The 21,970-nt window shown below is 32.5% G+C and overlaps 2 protein-coding genes across 3 annotated transcripts; one reads left to right on the forward strand and one right to left on the reverse strand.

The window, feature by feature from the left end:
- The first annotated feature begins 5,559 nt into the window (after nt 1-5,559).
- Nucleotides 5,560-7,302, forward strand: LOC147495523 (hydroquinone glucosyltransferase-like). Its single transcript, XM_086564167.1, has 2 exons — nt 5,560-6,069; nt 6,175-7,302. Exons 1-2 carry the CDS (start codon nt 5,674-5,676, stop codon nt 7,168-7,170), a joined length of 1,392 nt encoding a protein of 463 aa, XP_086420293.1. The 5' UTR covers nt 5,560-5,673; the 3' UTR covers nt 7,171-7,302.
- A 378-nt stretch (nt 7,303-7,680) lies between these two features.
- On the reverse strand, nt 7,681-11,970 carry LOC147495524 (uncharacterized). 2 transcript variants are annotated; one of them, XM_086564166.1, is made up of 4 exons: nt 11,864-11,962; nt 10,918-11,750; nt 9,115-9,925; nt 7,681-8,172 (listed from the first exon to the last, which is right to left on the reverse strand). In XM_086564166.1, the coding sequence occupies exons 2-4, from the start codon at nt 11,711-11,713 to the stop codon at nt 7,953-7,955; spliced, it is 1,827 nt and encodes a 608-aa protein (XP_086420292.1). In that variant the 5' UTR covers nt 11,714-11,750; nt 11,864-11,962; the 3' UTR covers nt 7,681-7,952. The 2 variants fall into 2 exon arrangements, with proteins under 2 accessions (XP_086420292.1, XP_086420290.1); XM_086564164.1 differs by having other exon boundaries at nt 10,918-11,970.
- Nucleotides 11,971-21,970: the final 10,000 nt, after the last annotated feature.

Here is a 21,970-nt window from a genome sequence, read left to right on the forward strand (position 1 = left end):
TTCAAGTGAAACCTAAATTGAGGTCTAAAACTAGAGTTTCCTTTTGTTGTCAGGTTTCTTCTGATTGCAACTCAAGAGTGTAGTGTTATCGTCTAATGTAGATATTAGATATCCAGTCAGGTTTGGATATAGTAGGTGATAAGAGCCCAAAACTGTAGTTTTAACCCTGTAACAGTCATACTTTTAGACCAATTATGTGAGTAATAATTAAGAGTTAATACTGATTACGTGTTTTATGCATTTCAGGCTTCAAAGTCCATTATGTGCATAAATGTGCCACTTTAGCGAGATAAAAGAGCAAAGGTCGGTTGCTAAGGAGTTCCATGATTAAAGGTCAAGATTCAAGAAGACAAAGCCTTTGTAAAGCTCGGTCAAAAGCTGAAAAGTCGACGCGGGCAGAAACAACACTCAAAGTCAGCAGAACTTCTAAAGGCCATATCTTTGGACTCAGACCTCGGAATTAGGCCTACCTTATGTCAAAACGACCGTCTCGGAAAGAGCTTTCCAATGGTCTAAGCCTTGACCCAATCAGAGGAGCAAAAGTAGACTAAAAGTCTGTTGAAGCCAACTGCAGCTGAAGAGGCCTTTTGAATTTGAAAAGAATTGGGTTTTGGGCTGATTCTACGCCCAAAACATGGCTCCAAGCCCATGCACGATTTTTGGATCTGAAAGTATAAAAACAAGAGCTTGACTCTTTGTTAATGGTAGATAGTTAGACCTAGATTAGTTAGCCTCCATTAATTAGTTTGAGAATTTCAATTAGTTAATTAATTAGTTTTTCATATCTTGTTTTAGATCTAGTTCATATTTAATTACTTTAGAACAAGTAGATTATTAATTTAGTATTTGAATAATTGTTTTATTATTCATTAGATTAATAAAGTAGTGTTCTTGGTAATCTAGTTCATTGTCCATTTACTTATTTAGTTCAATTCTTAGATTCAATTGTTTGTCATTATTAGTTAAATTCAATTATTGCATGAGTAGTTTTTGAATTGAGTTTAAACAAGCAAAGTTTCAATCTTTATATCATGTCTTGTTTGAATTCCGTTGGGAATGATTGCGTAATGATTCTCGGCTAAACCTCCATTAGAGGGGGTTGAGAAGCCTTGATGAAAGCTTGATTCCGATTATCGTAGAGTTGTCGTAATTTCCTTTCCACTCTAGAAACGATTAGTTCACCATGAGAATGGGTGTAATCGTTCACATGCTAGTTATGAATTTGTAGAAATGTCATGTGTAATTAGGGATTAGGAGTGACCAGATTATTCTGCGAAGTAGTTCAATTCGGATTATGACGATTCGTCGTTAGTAGGATTTAGTCGAGTTAAGATGGAATCAATCCCCCTCTAACTCCTTATCATAGAATCGGCGTAGCATTCCATATAGTCGCGCGGCGGGAGCGAGGGGGCCTGGATACATGCAGCTCACTTCCGAAATTTGGCAAAAAAACTTTGAGTAGGTAGTCAGCAAAACTAATAACATTATTTGCTCCTATTATACTTTGAATTTTCTTTTTGTGCCATTGAATTGAATAAGAACTTTAATTAGTTGTAAAAAAGTAAACTATGAGGGGTTATTTGGTAAAGGTAATATTTCTTCTGTTAGGCTGATGGATTCATCGGACTCAGCAGAGTACTCACATTAGAAATACTGTACCTGAAAAGATGGTTAATGATATAGAAGCCTCTCATATCTGATTCCACGGTTCTTTAAGTTTAATTGTTAGAAGTCATGTAGAATTTACAACAAGTGACAAATCATGATTGATGGAAAACAAAAGGCATATGACTTATTAATAAATATAAATACTAAAAATCTTATTTAGTCCAATTTACTCAGGCTAAACTAGATTAACTAGTTGCTATTAGTTGTGGGTTGTAACCCAATTCAACACTACTTATGAATTAGGAAATCTCCATTACCTAAAAGGGAGAGATAGACCCACTCCCATTAGAACCACTCCCGAGCCACTCTATCGGCTTACAAATTGAATTAAGACCCTATTTTTTGTGGATATGATATTCTCACAATGGATAGCATGCCCACAAAATTTCATCCTATTTGGATATGTCTAACCTTACGAAAACTAGTGTTCAATTTTAAACGTTTATCTAACAGTCTAGAATTTTCCGATTTCATAATAACATTTGATAAGTTAGATATATTTGAATGAGCCAAAATTTAGTGGGCATGTTATTCATGATGGGAAGATCATATCTACAAAATATGAGCTTTTAATTTAACTGGTAGGATGGAATATGGCTTTGTACATTTTGGGAGTGGCTCGGGAGCTGGTGGCTCTAATGGGAGTGAGTCTATCCCTCCCCTTACCTAAATATATTAACATAATTTTTTTATTTTCAAATATTGACAAAATAAATTAAAAAGTGTTTGTTTATGTAAAATATTTATATATATTGATGAATAATGTTTAACTAAAATAAAACAAACTAAGCTCCTATAGTTGTGTACACACAAGTTGACTTGAGTTGAAAACGTTTAGTGCTCACTGGCTCATCCTGGAACAAATTTCTGGCTCCGCCACTGCCCATAGTTGTTCTAATAGTCGACTAGTTGCATCTTGTGGGTAGTTGCATTGTAGTCTAGTTGCCATTTCGTAAATCTCTCATTAGATTTTAAGACCGATTATTTATACGTAGAGAACACAGCATGCGGAAAGGACTAGAGTGGAACGAATCACTCTACTCCACTATATCTCATAGGATTAAGAGTAGAAATCTTTGATAAATATAGGCACGTAAAAATATTTAGTTTACTTGCGTTTTGAGTTTCATCGTTCATTTCGTAAGTAAACTTTATCATTTTATCATTTATCAGTAGGCTTGCATGAGATGGAAACTGGTCTAAGCCTACATGACATTCTAAAAGACATGATTAATATCAACCTGATGAAACCTGATGGACTAGATTGTATGTTCACAAGACCTATGCGCCACAATTTGGCTCCTGCTTTAATCTTGAGCTGCCAATACCTTATAACTGGAAGGTGCCTTAAAGCGAACGACAATGCTCATAATGCATTTTTGTAAAAAAATTATATTTGTACATTTATTTGACACGTACTTACTATATATCCTCACTTTATCATACAACAAATGCAACTACTGGACAATGCAATTGCACAAAAATGTGTCGAACTGTTAACCACTTAATAGAATACAGCACTCCCTATACTAAAATCGACCATAAGGGAGAAAATTAATTAGTTTTATTGGAGCTTAAAACCGAAAGAAACCCTACTCAATATATATATGATTTAGTGAAAAAACCATAACAACCATGGGATCCAAGCTTGATAGGATCTGCTATTTCATTGAAATTGGGTCCCGACAATCCTTCAAGTGTGAAATCCATTGTCAAAATTAAGAATTGAGATATTTTCCTTTTGAGAACTAGCCCTTTTGTAAACAAAATGCTAAAGGTACTAAGTCTGGAAAAATCATATTTATGTGGTTTGATTTCATGTACCAAGTTAAATTGCTAAAAGTTTTCAACAACACGTTAGAAAGTTTGTATAGTCATTGTTATGTGTTATGTGGCGCATTTATCCATAGGGGAGGACAATTGTGTGCAATCATATGAAGTTGTTCTAGGACTTTCATATCAATATCAAGTTAGTATCAAGTGAGACGCATGAAATGATTATGAAATATAAAATTACTATAAATGGTTATACCATTGATCCATTGCTATATGGAGATAGTCTTTTGAAGAGTTATTTAAACGCAATGTATCTTGAGTGCCGACTGGCACGGGCATCAACTAGTTTTAGAATAGTTAAGAACTTATAATAACAATTGAAAAAACATTAATGTCTTAAACACAAGAAAGTACAATTACATTTTCAATACAAACTCCTCATTCCTCTCACTTCTCCAACAAAAAAACTTTTAATTTCCCTAAGTAATAAAAGTAGGGAATAAGAGTATTCAAATAATAAATAGTTTTTCACCAAATAACTGAAAAGGAAACAATTTCTTTATTTATTATGGCTTTGTTTGTAGCAATTATTTACCCTGCATTAGGATGTCACACACAGCAGATGTATAAACAAAATATTAGAGATATAAACAACATAAAAATGAGTGTAATCAATGGCAAAAGGCCACTTTTTGAATTTCACTTAGGCCCCAAATCCCTTGAGCTGCCCCTGAAGAAATGGTAGTAGGAGAGGAAGTTCAATGAGTATGTTGATGTTGCAGACTTGTACAAGAGAAAAATGGAGAAGGAAAGTTATCCGGAACGTAGTGGGTAGTCTTCTTTTTTCCTTTTCTACTATTTTGTGCTGTTTTTTTTTTAAGGGAGTAGAGAGAGGGGTAGCTCGCTAGCATTTCTCGTTAATTAATTAAAGAAGCGCACCATGAATCTGTGATGTTTAGATTGGTCTTCAAATCAACTCACTGCCCCTTAAAGTCCTTCCTAAATGAATAGACTACATGTTTCCATCTCCAGTTAACGTCCCAAAGGATACTTGGCTAGAAACTTTTCACTCCTCATGAGATTTGTCAAGGGTAATTTAGGAGGCAGCGAATGCATAATGCGAGAGTGAAATTAAGGAGAAAGCAAATTGGGCCAAACATGCCTCCAAAGTCCAAAGACCACTAATAATTTCAACGGAATAAGCGCGCGTTGATGGGATGGACAAGGCTGAAGTTCCTAGTCTCAGCTTTTTCCCACCCTTAAAAATCTTGCAGGTCAAGCAATTAGCCTGCTAAAATTAATCAGTATACTTGGCTTCTTCTTGTTACAACGATGTTTTGCGTGTAGAAGAAAAGAAATTCTGTTAAGTTTATTTTTTAATTATACCAATCGTCTCCTGTGACATCAGATTCCATGACCAAATTTCTATATATAGAGAAATGATATAACAATCACACAAGAAAAGGACGCGTATCTTATCAGGTAGATTTTCTTTTTAACAAAATTGGGTGGGTATAACGTTAGTGTCAACTGACAAAAAATATAGGGTCAACAGTGCCGGCTCGTCCATAAGGCGACTTAGGCCGCCGCCTAAGGCCTCAAATTTAGAAAGCTTCCAAATTTCCTTATTTCTCCTTACATAAATTTGATATTACCATCTTTTATAAAGAAAAAAATAAATAAAAAAAAATAGTAGAAGTCTATTTGTTTTCTCCCCACGCACTAAATCTCAGGAGTGAATTGGTTTGAAGAAAGTTTAATCCAATAGACCACTACACAATTTGCATCTCGGAGTTATAGGATGAATCTAATGGTTGCTAGTGTGTAGTTGTCTTAATTTTTGTGGAAGTGTCCTCATTTAGTTAGATATCTTAATTAGAAAGAATCAAAGAAAATATAAAATTCCACAATATATACAACAATCTCCACTTTCTATGAAGCCTTTTCCACTCTTTATCAACTTAACTAATTAAAGACATATTAAATACATATTAACCAATGTCTCTCCTTCTCAACATCTCTCTCACATACACTACTTTCAATTTTTCAATAAATTTTTAAAATAAAAAAGGCCTCGCTTGGATTGCTCGCCTAAGGCTGCGCTGCCGAAGAATATATAGTCCCAAGTCAAGAAAGACAAGTAGAACGTAATACAGACAATAATTAAACAACTACTTAAGCAAGCCTATCTGTGAATGTTAACATTCGATCTCAGTAGCTAGAATCACAATGGAGCAAACACAACAAACTCCCCATATAATCATTCATCCTAGTCCTGGAATGGGTCATCTCATTCCACTTGCAGAGTTCGCCAAGCGCCTGGTACTCCTACACGATTTCACTGTCACACTTGTAATTCCCATCGAAAATAATTTCCCCACTGAATCCATGAAACTGTTTCTTATAGTCCTACCGGAAGGAATAGATTACATTTTTTTACCTTCAGTGAACTTTGACGATCTACCTCATGATACTAGAGCCGAGGCTCGTATTTGCCTCCTCATGAACCGGTCAATTCCTTTGCTTCGTCACACGTTCATGAACATAACAAGTACAAATCACGTTGTTGCCTTAGTGGTGGATTTATTTGGTAGTGAAGCATTTGAAGTCGCAAGAGAATTCAAGGTGCCAGTAACTTTTCTGTGTCGTTAATTATGATAATAGTCTATTACTCTATTTTTCGTATAAATTTTTTATGTTGATAGATAATGATTTTTAGATTTTCAACAGGTTCCTCCCTACATGTTCTTCCCAGCATCGGCTATGTCCTTATCACTACTTCTACATTTACAAGAGCTTGATGAGACCTATGATTGCGAGTTCAGAGATATTCCTGAACCCATAAAATTGCCTGGTTGTGTACCTTTCAAAGGAATTGATGTCATGGATGGTGCTAAAGACAAGACGAATGTTGCCTACAAAATGGTTCTACACATATCAACGTTATACTCATCAGCAGAGGGTATACTAATAAATACATTTGGTAGCTTGGAAAATGAAACTCTGAAGGCTTTGAACCAACTGGGTAAACCACCAATTTTCCCAGTTGGACCTCTAATTCAACTTAAAATAACATCGGATGATTCAGAATGCATAAAATTTTTGAACGAACAACCACGTGGCTCAGTTCTATTCGTCTCGTTTGGAAGCGGTGGGACCCTTTCGCATAGCCAGTTACTCGAATTAGCTCTAGGGTTAGAGTTAAGTGGGGAGAGATTTTTGTGGGTTATAAGAAGCCCAGGTGATGCAACAAATGCTACATATTTTGAACAAAAAATTGAAGACCCATTTGATTTCTTACCCAATGGATTCTTAGATAGGACCAAAGGGTTGGGTCTAGTAGTGCCTTCGTGGGCTCCACAAATTCAAGTCCTTAGCCATGTCTCAACTGGTGGGTTCGTAACACATTGTGGCTGGAACTCAATTCTTGAGAGTATAATGCATGGGGTGCCTTTAATTGCTTGGCCTTTGTATGCAGAACAAAAGATGAATGCAGAAATGATAACTGCAGGTTTGAAAATTGCACTTAGACCTAAAGTGGATGAGAAATTTATAGTGGACAGAGAAGAGGTAGCTAGAACTGTCAAGTGTTTAATGAGAGAAGAAGAGGGGAATAGGATTAGAGAGAGAATAAATGAACTCAAGGATGCTGGTTTTATGATGTTAAATGAAGACGGATCTTCAACTAAGGCACTTTCAGAAGTAGCAAATATGTGGAAGAAGTGAAGAACTACAAACATTATTTAGTTTCTTTTTTCTTGTTGTCTCAAACTATGTGTATATTGGGGTTTCATTTAATTCCACCTGTAATTCTCGTTTTTAAACATAATTTCTGCGGAATCCAGCTTTATTTAACTACACAAGTCACTGTCGAACATTTTTTCTTTCTTTCTTTTTATATGTAAAATACTTCTGTCAAGAGCAAAGTCTTCTTAATTCCTAGTAAATACAATGTCTTGTTAATAAATTTACCATTCCCAATGGTCTTTTACTTGATTTTCATATTCACTACCGGTCAAAAAATATCTACCAAAGAAAAAGATTTCTATATGCAATGGTTCAAATTCATTTAAGTGCTTATTGTGACTGAAGCATAAGCTTATAAAAGTGAATATTCTGGTCAGTGGTAGCATCCATAAACTTTTACTTCCAGTTCCATCCACTCTCAAAGTTGATGCCTACATCACGGTATAATAACATTTTCCTATTCACACATAAGGGAGCAATTTATCCAGGTATGATAAACAAAATAGACTGTTATAAATAACTCGTATGAAGCAAATTATATGCCTCGCCTATACTTATAGTTTTATGCCTTGCCTACTTATATGCTGCACATTTAGCAAGACATATATAGAAGACAATATATATTGATTTCTGTACACCGATAAAAGACTTGACAAAAACTATAATTTACATCAAAAATCCTGAACAAGAGAATATACAAAACATACCTGAACATAGTGGAGAAACAAAAAAAACCCAATCTGACCGAGCTTCATATGGCATCATCTGTTCTGCTTGGTTGATTGATAATTTGTACAATCAGGAAGGAAGAATGCATCCTCTTTGCTCTTGTAAACAGTAAATAGCTGCTTGGAGTACCACCTAGCCAGTCTCTTGCACTCTTCAAGCCCCTTGGGACTGTACATCTCCAATTCCTGTATAGACTTTGTGATGTCACCTTCCCGATTTCCATCCATCAAAAACTCCGCTAAATTAGTGCCCCTGTAACAACCACCGAGAACAAGGAAAACAAAAAAAGCACATTTGGTCAAGTCCGATGTTCCTTCTAACGACCCAGTTCTCAAATGTCAACAACAGAACTCCTAGAGGATTCTTTCAGGAACTAAAGAGATTTGGGTGTAAGGCAAAATAACTGATTATCTACATTTGTTTATATCGTCACCAACGATGCATTAAGCAAGATGGTGTCATGGAGATTGGTGTGAAAAAGTAATATCCAGCGGAAAGAGAAATTCTCCATTTGAAGCAGTTTATGAACTTAAATGATTAGGGCTAATTTCTCCAAAACTCACTGTCTTTTGGGTGAAAAAGGTTATTAATATTTCGTAATGCAAACTATGTTTTCAGGCTTTGCAAATCCTCTCCAAGGATACATGACCAAGTCACTCAATGTTCATGCAATCCAGAAAACATATCAAGAAGATGGAAATTAAGAACCAAAAAACCAAATTAGCAAATGGAATACATCATAGATTCTCATTGTAATTTGTAAAAGGGAAGAAAAACATAATCTTTGCAGATATTCAAAGGAGCAAGACTGCATTAAAGTTTTACTCAAGTAACAAGCAAAATATCATCCTTGAAATGTATAGATAACTACAAGTAAGAACAAAAAACTTATTCCTACAAATGTGAAACAAGAATAATGAAGCAAGATTGAAAATTCAACATGCATAGCTGGATGCTGAATTTGTGACATAATGAGATATTTATAGGCCGAACATCAAAATAAAGAGTAAGAATTGTTGACATATATGAGTGTCCCCGAGCCTCCTCTAATATATTAATAGAATTGACCTTTCACATAAGTTCGAGCTTATGGAGAAATTGGCAATTTAACAAGAACATGAAGCAAACTAATCGTTTAGATCATTCAAAAAAAATTTATATGTTAATGAATAAAATGAACTTCCTAACCCATACCTCATAGCATCAACTTTGTTAAACCCTCGATTATCTGAATGCAGTGAACCACTTTTAGAGTTCTCCTCAGAGATATGCCGACGATAAAGAGCACAAACAGCTCTCATACAGAGCAAGGGATCTTCTTCAAATGAAGATAGCATATCTTCTTCATATTTCCAGTTCAACTTATTACCTTTCGATTTACGAAACTTGCACAAAAACTTAGTGATGCCATCACCCTCATATTCTGCTCCAACAACATTGGCTTCCCTACCTGAGCCACTATATCGACTTACAGTAATTCTACCCAAACTTTCACCTACACAATCTGATACAAAATCTTCAGCCTCTCTCTTATTTTCTTTGTCAGCGATTGAGCTTCCTGGATTCCTATATGAAGTCCCACTTACCTCAAACTGATCTGAGGGGATTTGTTTGGCTCCACTTCTCTTTTCCTCACGCTGAACTCTCCAAGTCGATTCTTTCATTTTCTTTGTCTTGCATCTGCCAACTGTATTCTGATCACATTGGCTATCACTGTCACTGATAACTACTTCTGAAGCCCATTTTCTTTTGGCTGTTGAAGATAATGAAAATCGCTCCTCAGAGATGCTCTGATTTTCCTCGCAGTCCTGTTTTGAACATGTACTGTTGAAGTCCTTCTTGGATATGCTTTCTGTTGGTATTGGTTCCATCTCATCCTCACTGTCAGAAATTTCGATTAAACCTTCAAATGCTGGTCTTACAGCACCCGACGCAGGTGTAGATAGTGCCTTGTATGAACTCCCATCTGCTTGTATATGTTTGCTTTCATGTTCCATGTCAGAATCTGAGTGAAAAATGACCAAAGGATGGATAACAAATTGTCAAAAAGTGATAATGTAGAAAGCAATCAATGTGCCAGGATTCTCGATAAGTAAACAATGATGACCATAGATGGAGCCAGAGGGGTGCGTAGATTTGGAAAAAAAACTACATATTGTATTAGTAATTTGCTAGAAAAATGACCAGACTAGAAGGATTGGCACCCCAAAGATTTTCACAAAAGTTTCTATTACCACACCCACTAGAATAATTACGAGTTGCATATACTTGCACTCCGAGACGTTGAGTCCTGATTCCGTCCCTGACGGTGACACATTTAATAGAGTAATTTGAGTTTTTTTTTAACAGTTAGCCTATTTTAATGATACTTTTCACATCTGGGGGGCAAAATGCTAAAAGAGATGTGGGTGTTAGTTTTCAGCACTAAAAGGAGTCGGAGAGGTTTTTTTTCCCCCCGTTTTTTTGTAGCCCTACAGGTTCAATAAGTACAATATCAGTGAGGAGTGAGGACCAGCACCTGCTATATGCCTAGAAGTAGCTTTTAAGCATTATGCAGGCTTGAATGCTATAACCAGATAGTGAGGACCTCCCTCATATATTTTCTCTTTTGTACTCCAATCTTTGACCGAATTAATCAATAAAAGCTCTACGACAAAACAATTAATTAAAAACATCAGCATGGCCCAAGTGCCCAGCAACACTTCCTAGGAGAAACAGAACCAAAGCATCAAATCAGCAATACAGTTGTGCTTCTGAAGTTCGTGTCGAGTGGAGCAAAAAGTACACTCATCGAGTTGAACAGTTTCCCTTCGTTGAGTAAGGACTATCTCCTGATCTCAGCCTACATTTTATGTTTAAGCTGCTTGGGCATGTAATATAAATTGAACTAACTAATCTTGTTAAGCTATAATATGTATAATTAATAAAGAATTCCAAGAACTTAGTACAGAACTCTTAAAAGTAATCAAACATGGAACAAGGTTTGCACATTTATACCTGAAACGTGTGCAGCTTCACTTCCTTTGAACGAAGAATGATAAATAGATTCATTTTCATAAGCATAAACCATTTCATCCCAATCCAAAACCTCTGCCTTGATATTCAAGTGAGACAAAGGCCGAGCTTTTCTTTGTTTACTTTTATCCCCCTTCCCTTCTTCTTCATAAGAAGCCTCGGTTGACAAGCCCTTTCCTTCCGCACATGAGTTTCTAGAAAGCTGCGCTTCTACCGAGACTTGGGTTTCTAACTCATTAAACCGTTTCTTCCAAACTTCAACCTCATTCTCAGCTCTTCTTTTCGCGCACTCTAGATCCCCATTCTCGGTCTTCAGTTCAACACATCTCAGTTTATCATCCTTACTTGTGCACTTAATCTCTTCTAACAAACCAGTAATTCTTCCTTGTGCTCGCCTCTCTCGCTCGCACACAACTTTACAATCTTCTTCTAACCGAGTAACCCTTTCTTTAAAATCGTAGCACATTCTTTTGTAACCACTAATGTCATCCTCAATACTAATCTTTTCAAACTCCAACTCCCCAATCTTTCCTTCAACTAAACTCATCTCTTTCTTCTTCTCCTCAAGTAAATCCGACAACTCAGCACACTTAGCTTCATAAACTTCCAAATTTCTTTCTAAAAACCCCGCGTTCTTTTCAGCCTCTTCCTTCTCTCTTTGCAACTTCTCTTGTCTCATTTCCAAAATCTCCACAACCTTTTCAAAATCTCTGTACTTAAAACACTTTTTCAATGAATAAACTAGCTCTGACTCAAAAACAACGTTTAGTTCACCCATGCAATCCAAAAACCGTTATTCGAATGTTCAGCAAGAACTGAGAAACAAATATAGACAATAGTCAAATTACAATAACTACCCCTGTATCCTAAGCTGTGAAATTAGTAAAGTTAAGAAAAGTGCATATATAAAAAGTGGTGCCTTCCTTACTTAGAAGGAGAAATGATGTTTGCATTTATTTTATTTTTTTTGTGTATTACTGTACTACGGCGGGGAGGAGTTGTCTCAATTTTGTAAGAGCCGCAAATCACAACAACTGTAATGTACGGAGTGCAACTGGGTTAAGTATTTTGAACTGTGAGTCCACGCACGAACGCACACTCCATACGTCATATTACAATCAAAACCGACCCAAACCGAAAATTGGGTTGGGTAAAATATTGTACCTACAAAATTTCAATCAAACTTCTATTATTAAACAACAAAATGAAATTGAAAGGTTTTATCAAAGGTGAGTTATTTTTTTTTAATGGAGAGTGAAGTTTTCACGTTATAAGAAATTTGGTTGAGTGATCAATATAATATTAATATATAATAGTTCAGCATATTTGCAAATATTTTTCAAAGTAATTAATATAACAATACCCATTCGTAGATAATCTTTGAAGATTTCACATAGTGAGTCATGCATAATTTAAATAATAATTAACGGGAAATCGGGAACTGGATAATTTTTAATGATCCAACATAGTAAATTAAACATAATTTACTTTTTATGTCATGTTTGCAAGGACACTACAGATGGATCAGTAGAAATTTGTATTACACACCACATTGGATAATTATAAAGAAATCGGAAATTGGATTCAAATACATAACTGTGCTCAAAAGTAATTAACGGAAAATTAGAAATTTTATGCAAATGCAATAAACTAAACTCAAAAAGTAATTAACTGTAAATCGAAAACTGGATGCAATTGCATTAAACTAATGTCATAGAATAACTAATGGAAAATTAGAAATTGGATACAAATCCTTGAAAAATATTTAACTAGAAATCGGAAACGGTATGCAAATACATCAGACAAACCTCAAATAACAATTAATGGGAAACCGGAAACTGGATACAAATGTATTGAACTTAACTCAAAAAATAATTAACATAAAATAAAAAACCGAATGCAACTGCATATAATATCTATATACTAAAGCATATACCTTTATTGGGGATTTTTCTCTCCTATGTGGCGCTCATATATAAGAGTTAGCATTTTCTCTCTCCTATGTGGCACTCTAATATGAAAGATAGTATTTTCTAATATCCTACAATCTCATGTACATAGAACCTCTTTGGAGAGTTTGAGTGTATTTCCAGTTCTTATATATTTGATAAAATAAAAAAAATTGTTAAAAAATAGGTGATTTGTAGAAACTAATTCCCTATTACAAATCATATAATTTTAGTGTCTATGATAAAACAATGACTTATTTCGAATATATTCTTAACACGGCCTCAAAACATAGTTAAAAACAATTATACAAAAAATAACATCACAAAATATATAATAGAAAATGAAAAAAAAAAATAACGGCAAAGCAATAATGACAAATATTTTAAAATATATATAATACTGAATAAAACTAACGTCAAAAAATAATTAATGGGGAACCGAAAACTGGATGCAAATGCATCAAACTAATCTCAAATAATATTTAACGGAAAATCGAAAACTGGATGCAAATGCAAATATTAAACTAATCTTAAAAAGTAATTAATATAAAATCGGAATATGGATACAACTGCATTAAACTAACTTCAAAAAATAATTAATAGAAAATCAAAACTTGGATACAAATACAGCAAACTAACATAAAAAAATAATTGTTAGAAAATCGGAAACTAGATATGCAAATGTACTAAGCTAACCCTCAAAGATTAAATTAACGAGAAATCGAAACTGGATGCAACTGCATTGAACTAACCTAAAAAAAAAATTAATTATAAATTGGAAACATAATGCAAATGCGTGGACCTAATCTTAAAAAATAATTAACGGGAAATCGGAAACCATATGCAACTGGACTGAACTAATCTCAAAAAATAAACTGTATGCAAAACCTTTAGAAATAATTAACGGGAAATCGGAAAGTAGGTGCAAACTCATTGAACTAACCTCAAACAATAATTAACGGGAAATCAGAAACTAGATGCAAATACAACTTTATCAAATAATAAACGAGAAATCGGAAATTAGATGCAAATGCATTAATCGGAAATTGGATCCAAATGCAATGAACTAATCTCAAAGACTAATTAACGAAATATTGAAAAATTGATGAAACTGTACTAAACTAACCTAAATGAATAATTAACGGGAACTTATAAATTTGATGTGATTGCATTGAACTAATCTCAAAAAATAATTAACGGAAAATCAGAAACTTGATGCAAATGCATTGAACTAACCTCAAAGAACAATTAACATAAAATCGGAAATTTGATGCAACTGCATTGAACTAACCTCAAAGAATAATTAACGGAAAACCAAAAAATGGATGCAACTGCATGCATTAAACTAAAATCATAAATTAACTAACGAGAAATCAAAAATTGGATGCAAATGCATTGAAATAACCTCAAAAAATAGTTAACTAGAAATCAGAAGTCGGATGTAACTTCATCCCACTGACCTCAAAGCATAAATGTCCACTTTTTTAGCCTTCTCACATAAGTAATTACAAGTAATTAGGAACCCAAAGTGAAAGTGAGTTTATAGAAACATACTCTTACATGTATTCAAACTGTATAGAAATTGTAAAGTATCGAACTAACCTAGAAAAATAATTAACGGAAAATCAGAAACTATATGCAGATGTATATATTGAACTAACCCCAAAGAGTAATTAACGGGAGATTGAAACCTGGATGCAAATGCAATGAACTAATCTGAAAGGCTAATTAACGAAACATCGAAAACTGGATGCAACTGTACTGAATTAACCTTAATGAATAACTAACGGAAATCATAAAGTGGATGTAATTGCACTGAACTAACCTCAAATAATAATTAACGGAAAATCGAAAACTTGATGCAACTGCATTGAACTAACCTCAAAGAATAATTAATGAGAAATTGGAAACTGGATGCAACGTACTACATTAAACTAACCTCAAAGAATAATTAATGAAAAATCAGAAACTTAATGCAAATGCATTGAACTAATAACCCTAAAATATATTTATATTATATGTAGGGAGAATAAATGTCTTAACAAATATAGTTTTGCATTTTAAATAGTGTTTATTATAATTCTTTTATTGTGATTGTGAATGTCTTGCTATTTAAGTAGCTTCAATATTATCTTCGTCACATTGAGCATTCTCACAAAACTTCAATCAAACTTCAATTATTAAACCTAACAATAAAAAGAAGTCGATGAATTTTATCAAGGTTTGCTGCTTCCTTTTTATGGAGAGTGGTGTAAAAAATTTAAATGAGTAATTAATATAATTTTCATATCTCATAGCTATGCATAGTTGCTAATATTTTTTAGAATAATTTAATATAATGACACCCGTTCGTAGGACACATTCATGTGATAAACCTTTTCAAGTGGTAGTAGTGTATTCTTTGAGAATATGAAAACAATCAATTTGTTTTAATGATTTGTACATATTAGTACGTAAGCCGAATGGTGATGATTTACCGCTAACTCACCATAAATCTAATAAAACTATTATACAAACTAGATCGAGTTTAAGATAATTCCATTTGAAAATTACGGATTAATATTCTAAACCGCAATGTGAAGATGATATCTTAATTTGATCCCTTAATTTCCAAGAACTTATGCACCATAATCGCTGCTCATTAACTTATTTCGGTTTATTTTCAATAAAAATATATTCTGATTCGAAAATTTGCCGCTAAATCACCATAAATCTAAGAAAATTATTATACAAGCTAGATCAAATTTAAGATAATTCTATTTAAAAATTACGGATTAATATCCTAAACCACAAAGTGAATAGGCTATCTCAGTTTGATCCCTTAGTTTCTAAGTACTTATGTACCATAATCGCTGCTCATTAACGTATTTCGGTTTATTTTAAATAAAAATATATTCTGATTCGAAAATTTGCCGCTAAATCATCATAAATTTAATAAAACTATTATACAAACTAGATTGAGTTTAAGATAATTCTATTTGAAAATTATGGATTAATATCCTAAACCACAAAGTGAATAGGCTATCTCAATTTGATCTCTTAGTTTCTAAGTACTTATGCACCATAATCGTTGGTCATTAACATATTTCGGTTTATTTTTAATAAAAATATATTCTGATTCAAAAGTTTGTGTGAAACATTTTGTAAAGCCTTTTCAGCACACAAAATATTTAATAGATCCCGAGCGTATACCCGGGTCCAAAATCTAGTTTATATACTAAAGCAGAGACTTCTAATGGAGGATTTTCTCTTTCCTATGTGGCACTATAATATGAAAGTTAGTTTTTTTTTCTCCTATGTGGCACTCTAATATGAAAGATAATTCCACGTATATGTAATCTCTTTGGAGAGTTTGAGTGTATTTCTAATTTTTATATATTTGATCAAATAAAAAAATTGCTAAAAATTAGGTGATTTGTAAAAGGTAATTTTCTATTACGAATTAAACACTTTTAGTGTTTCAATTCTTATATATTTGATCAAATAAAAAAATTGTTAAAAAATAGGTGATTTGTATAAACTAATTCCCTATTACAAATCATACCATTTTAGTGCCTATGATAAAACACCGACTTATTTCGAATATATTTTTAACACATCCTCAAAACATAGTTAAAAACAATTATACAAAAAATAACATCACGAAATATATAATAGAAAATAAAAAAAAATAACGGCAAAACAATAATGACAAATATTTTAAAAAATATATAATACTGAATGAAACTAATGTCAAAAAACAATTAATGGGGAACCGAAAATTGGATGCAAATGCATCGAACTAACCTCAAATAATATTTAACGAGAAATCGAAAACTGGGTGCAAATGCAAACATTAAACTAATCTTAAAAAGTAATTAATAGAAAATTTGAATATGGATAAAACTATATTAAACTAACCTCAAAGAATAATTAACGAAAAATCAAAACTTATATGCAAATACATCAAACTAACATAAAAAAATAATTGTTGGAAAATTGAAAACTGGATGCGTATTGAGCTAATTCTCAAAGATTAAATTAACGGGAAATCGGAAACTGGATGCAACTGCATTGAACTAACCTCAAAGAAAAATTAATTATAAATTGGAAACATGATGCAAATGTGTGGAACTAATCTTAAAAAATAATTAACGGAAAATCGGAAACCGGATGCAACTGCACTGAACTAATCTCAAAAAATAAACTGGATGCAAAAGCATTGAACTAATCTCAATAAATAATTAACGGGAAGTCAGAAACTGGATGCAAATTCATTGAACTAACCTCAAACATTAATTAACAGGAAATCGAAAACTATATGCAAATGCAACTTTATCAAATAATAAACGAGAAATCGAGAACTGGATGCAAATGCATTAAACTAATCTCACATAATAATTAACGTGAAATCAAAAACTGGATGCAAATGCAATGAACTGACCTCAAAGAACAATTAATATGAAATTAGAAATTAGATGCAAATGTATTGAACTAATCAAAAATAATAATTAACGAGAAATCAGAAACTGGATGCAACTGCATTTAACTGATTTCAAAAATAAATAACGGGAATTGGAAATTGGATGCAGCTGTATTGAACTAACTTCAAAATATAAATAACGGAAAATCAGAAACTTGATACAAATGCATTGAACTAACATCAAAACATAGTTGGGTTATATGTTGTGGAAATATCTCGATAAGTATAGTTTTGAATTTAAAATGGTGTTTATCTTATCTCTTTCCGTATGATTGGGAACTCCTTACTACTCAAGTAGTTTCAATATATATGAACTTCACCTTATTAGGCAATCTCACAAAACTTAAATCAAACTTCTATTATTAAACAACAAAATAAAATTAAAGGGTTTTATTAAAGGCGAGTTTTTTTTTTTAATGGAGAGTGAAGTTTTCACGTTATAAGAAATTTGGTTGAGTGATCAATATAATAGTAATATATAATAGTTATGCATATTTGTAAATATTTTTTCAGAATAATTAATATAACAACACCCGTTCATAGTTAATCTTTGAAGATTCCACTTAGTGAGTCATGCATAATTTAAAGAATAATTAATGGGAAATCGAGAACTAGATAATCTTCGACGATCCGACATAGTAAATCAAGCATAATTTACTTTTTATGTCATACTTGCAAGGACACTACAGATGGATCAGTAGAAGTTGGTATTACACACCACATTGGATAATTAAAAGGAAATTGGAAACTTGATTCAAATACATAATTGAGCTCAAAGAGTAATTAACAGAAAATCGGAAACTTTATGTAAATGCAATAAACTAAACTCAAAAAAGTAATTAACTATAAATCGAAAACTGGGTGCAATTGCATTAAACTAATGTCAGATAATAACTAATGAGAAATTAGAATTTGAATGCAAATCCTTGAAAAATATTTAACATGAAATTGGAAACGGTATGCAAATACATCAAACAAACCTCATATAATAATTAATGGGAAACTGGAAATTGGATGCAAATGCATTGAACTAAACTCAAAAAATAATTAACAAAAAATAAAAAACTGAATGCAACTACGTTGAACTAACCTCATAGAATAATTGGTGGGAAATCATAAACTAAATGCAAATGCATTGAAATAATCTCAAAGAATAATTAACGGGAAATTAGAAATCGGATATAATAATTGCATCGAACTAACCTCAAAGCATAAATAATCAGAAATTAGATGCAATTGTATTGAAGTATTGAACTAACCTTAAAGAGTTATTAACGAGATATAGGAAACTGGATCCAAATGCAATGAACTAATCTCAAAGACTAATTAACGAAACATTGAAAAATGCATGAAACTGCACTGAACTAACCTAAATGAATAATTAACGGAAAATTATAAATTTGATGTAACTGCATTGAACTAACCTCAGAAAATAATTAACAGGAAATCGAAAACTTGATGCAAATGCATTGAACTAACCTAAAAAAAATAATTAACATAAAATCGGAAATTGAATGCAACTGCATTGAATTAACCTCAAAGAATAATTAACGGAAAACCAAAAACTGAATGCAACTGCATTAAACTAAAATAATATATTAACTAACTGAAAATCAGAAATTGGATTCAAATGCATTGAAATAACCTGAAAAAATAGTTAACTGGAAATCGGAAGTCGGATGTAACTGCATCGCATTGACCTCAAAGCATAAATATCCGCTTTTTTAGCATTCTCACATGAGAATTACAAGTAATTAGGAACCCAAAACGAAAGTGATCGAGTTTATAAAAATAGACTCTTACATGTATGCAAACTATATAGAAATTGTAAACTATCGAACTAACCTATAAAAACAATTAACTAGAAATCAAAAACTGGATGCAGATGTATTGAACTAACCTCAAAGAGTAATTAATAGGAGATTGGAATCTGAATGCAAATGCAATGAACTAATCTCAAATACTAATTAACGAAACATCAAAAACTGGATGCAACTGTACTGAATTAACTTTAATGAATAACTAACAGGAAATCATAAAGTGGATGCAATTGCACTGAACTAACCTCAAATAATAATTAACGAAAAATCGAAAACTTTATACAACTGCATTGAACTAACCTCAAAGAATAATTAATGAGAATTTGGAAATTGGATGCAATGTACTACATTAAATTAACATAAAAAAATAATTAATGGAAAATCAGAAACTTGATGCAAACACATTGAACTAATAACCCTAAAACATATTTGTATTATATGAGGGGGAATAAATGTCTCGACAAATATAGTTTTGCATTTTAAGTAGTGTTTATCATAATTCTTTTATTGTGATTGGGAATGTCTTGCTATTCAAGTAGCTTCAATATTATTTTCATCACATTGAGCATTCTCACAAAACTTCAATCAAACTTCTATTGTTAAACCTAACAATAAAAAGAAGACGATGAGTTTTATCAAAGTTTGATGCTTCATTTTTATAGAGAGTGATGCAAGAAATTTAAATGAGTAATTAATATAATTTTTATATCTCATAGCTATGCATAGTTGCTAATATTTTTTAGAATAATTTAATATAACGGCACCCGTTCGTAGGACACATTCATGTGATAAATCTTTTCAAGTGGGAGTAGTGTATTCTTTGATGATATGAAAACAATCAATCTGTTTTAGTGATTTGTACACATTAGTATGTAAGCTAAACAGTGATGATTTATCGCTAAATCACCCTAAATATAATAAAATTATTATACAAGCTAGATCGAGTTTAAGATAATTCCATTTAAAAATTACGGATTAATATCCTAAACCACAAAGTGAATAGACTATCTCAATTTGATCCCTTAGTTTCCAAGTACTTATGCACCATAATCGTTACTCATTAACGTCTTTCGATTTATTTTCAATAAAAATATATTCAGATTCGAAAATTTGCCGCCAAATCACCATAAATGTAAGAAAACTATTATACAAGATAGATCGAGTCTAAGATAATTCAATTTGAAAATTACGGATTAATATCCTAAACCACAAAGTGAAGAGGCTATCTCAATTTGATCCCTTAGTTTCCAAGTACTTATGCACTATAATCGCTGCTCATTAACGTATTTTGATCGGTTTATTTTCTATAAAAATATATTCTAATTCGAAAATTTGCCGCTAAATCACCATAAATCTAAGAAAACTATTATACAAACTAGATCGAGTTTAAGATAAATCTATTTGAAAATTATGGATTAATATCCTAAACCACAAAGTGAATAGGCTATCTCAATTTGATCCCTTAGTTTCCAAGTATTTATGCACCATAATCGCTACTCATTAACGTATTTCGGTTTATTTTCAATAAAAATATATTCTGATTCGAAAATTTGCCTCTAAATCACTATAAATCTAAGAAAACTATTATACAAGCTAGATCGAGTTTAAGATAATTCTATTTAAAAATTATGGATTAATATCCTAAACCACAAAGTGAAGAGACTATCTCAATTTGATCATTTAGTTTCCAAGTATTTATGCACCATAATCGCTACTCATTAACATATTTCGGTTTATTTTCAATAAAAATATATTTTGATTCGAAAATTTGTGTGAGACATTTTGTAAAGCCTTTTCAGCACACAAAATATTTAATAGATCTCAGGCGTATGCCCAGGACCAAAATCTAGTAACAGCTAAACTAAATGCAAATCACTACAAATCCCTAAAAACAATGAAGTTTGAAGGTAAAAAAGAAGTTCCCATGAGTGAGAGTCATCGACCCATCTCTTCTCCAGTTTCCATTATTATTGTTCTATTGTTTGTTTGTTCTTTTTTATTATGCACATGAGACTGCCATGACTAGTTGTTAATTCGTTATGCTAGGATAGGAGATTAACATACACATTGAATCAAAGGTATCCACCTAATGAGAGTAGTCATGCTGGTATTGACTTAAAATATGAAATGATAATTAGCTACAGAACCTTATGAAACTTGAATAGTGTTTTAGGTTTTGAAATTTCTGGTCATGTCGACCACTAGTATTGTAAGAAAGATTAATTTCAATTTTGAAAGCAGTCATTTCCAATAGAGAACACAGGGAAACGCGAGTTCTCTTGTACGTCAAAGTTTTACAGTTTTACCGAAGTTTGCATGTCAGTATATAATAATAGCTTGTTAGTATGATGACAAAAATTGCTAATTCATGATAAAGAGAGTATAAAAACTGGGAAAGAAGTTGGGGAGACGTAGGGAATTAGTTGGACACTTTTTGCTTATGGCAACTTCTATTTTAGCAATAAGTTTTTTTTATTTAGAAAATGTTTATGTTTCCTAAAATTCTTTAACCCTGCTTGTTTTGGTCCGTTATTAATCTCCAAATGGTGATAAATTTACTTAAGGTATAGGAGCGAGCAATTACACCCCGGGCGGAGAAGATCTGACCTCTATGAAAAACCAATCCTATACCGATCCGACACTTCGGTTTAGTTTTGTCGGACGTAAATAGAATAGCGCTGAAACTTATAAAAATGATATGATAAGTATATCTATAGTTATTTGACTTATGTCGCCACCGATTCAAAATATGCAATAGAAGAAGAAGAAAAAAACAACTCATTTTACAATCAATGCACACTAAA

Source organism: Coptis chinensis, chromosome 6, assembly GCF_015680905.1.
Source record: "Coptis chinensis isolate HL-2020 chromosome 6, ASM1568090v1, whole genome shotgun sequence".
In the NCBI taxonomy this organism is placed as follows: Eukaryota; Viridiplantae; Streptophyta; class Magnoliopsida; order Ranunculales; family Ranunculaceae; genus Coptis; species Coptis chinensis.

Coding starts and splice junctions, on each gene's coding strand:
- LOC147495523 (XM_086564167.1), top strand. CDS start 5,674: ATGGAGCAAACACAACAAACTCCCCATATAATCATTCATCCTAGTCCT. Junction 6,070..6,174: donor AAGTCGCAAGAGAATTCAAG/GTGCCAGTAACT, acceptor GATTTTCAACAG/GTTCCTCCCTACATGTTCTT.
- LOC147495524 (XM_086564164.1), bottom strand. CDS start 11,713: ATGGGTGAACTAAACGTTGTTTTTGAGTCAGAGCTAGTTTATTCATTG. Junction 9,926..10,917: donor TGAAGCTGCACACGTTTCAG/GTATAAATGTGC, acceptor TTTTTCACTCAG/ATTCTGACATGGAACATGAA. Junction 8,173..9,114: donor AACAAAGTTGATGCTATGAG/GTATGGGTTAGG, acceptor TGGTTGTTACAG/GGGCACTAATTTAGCGGAGT.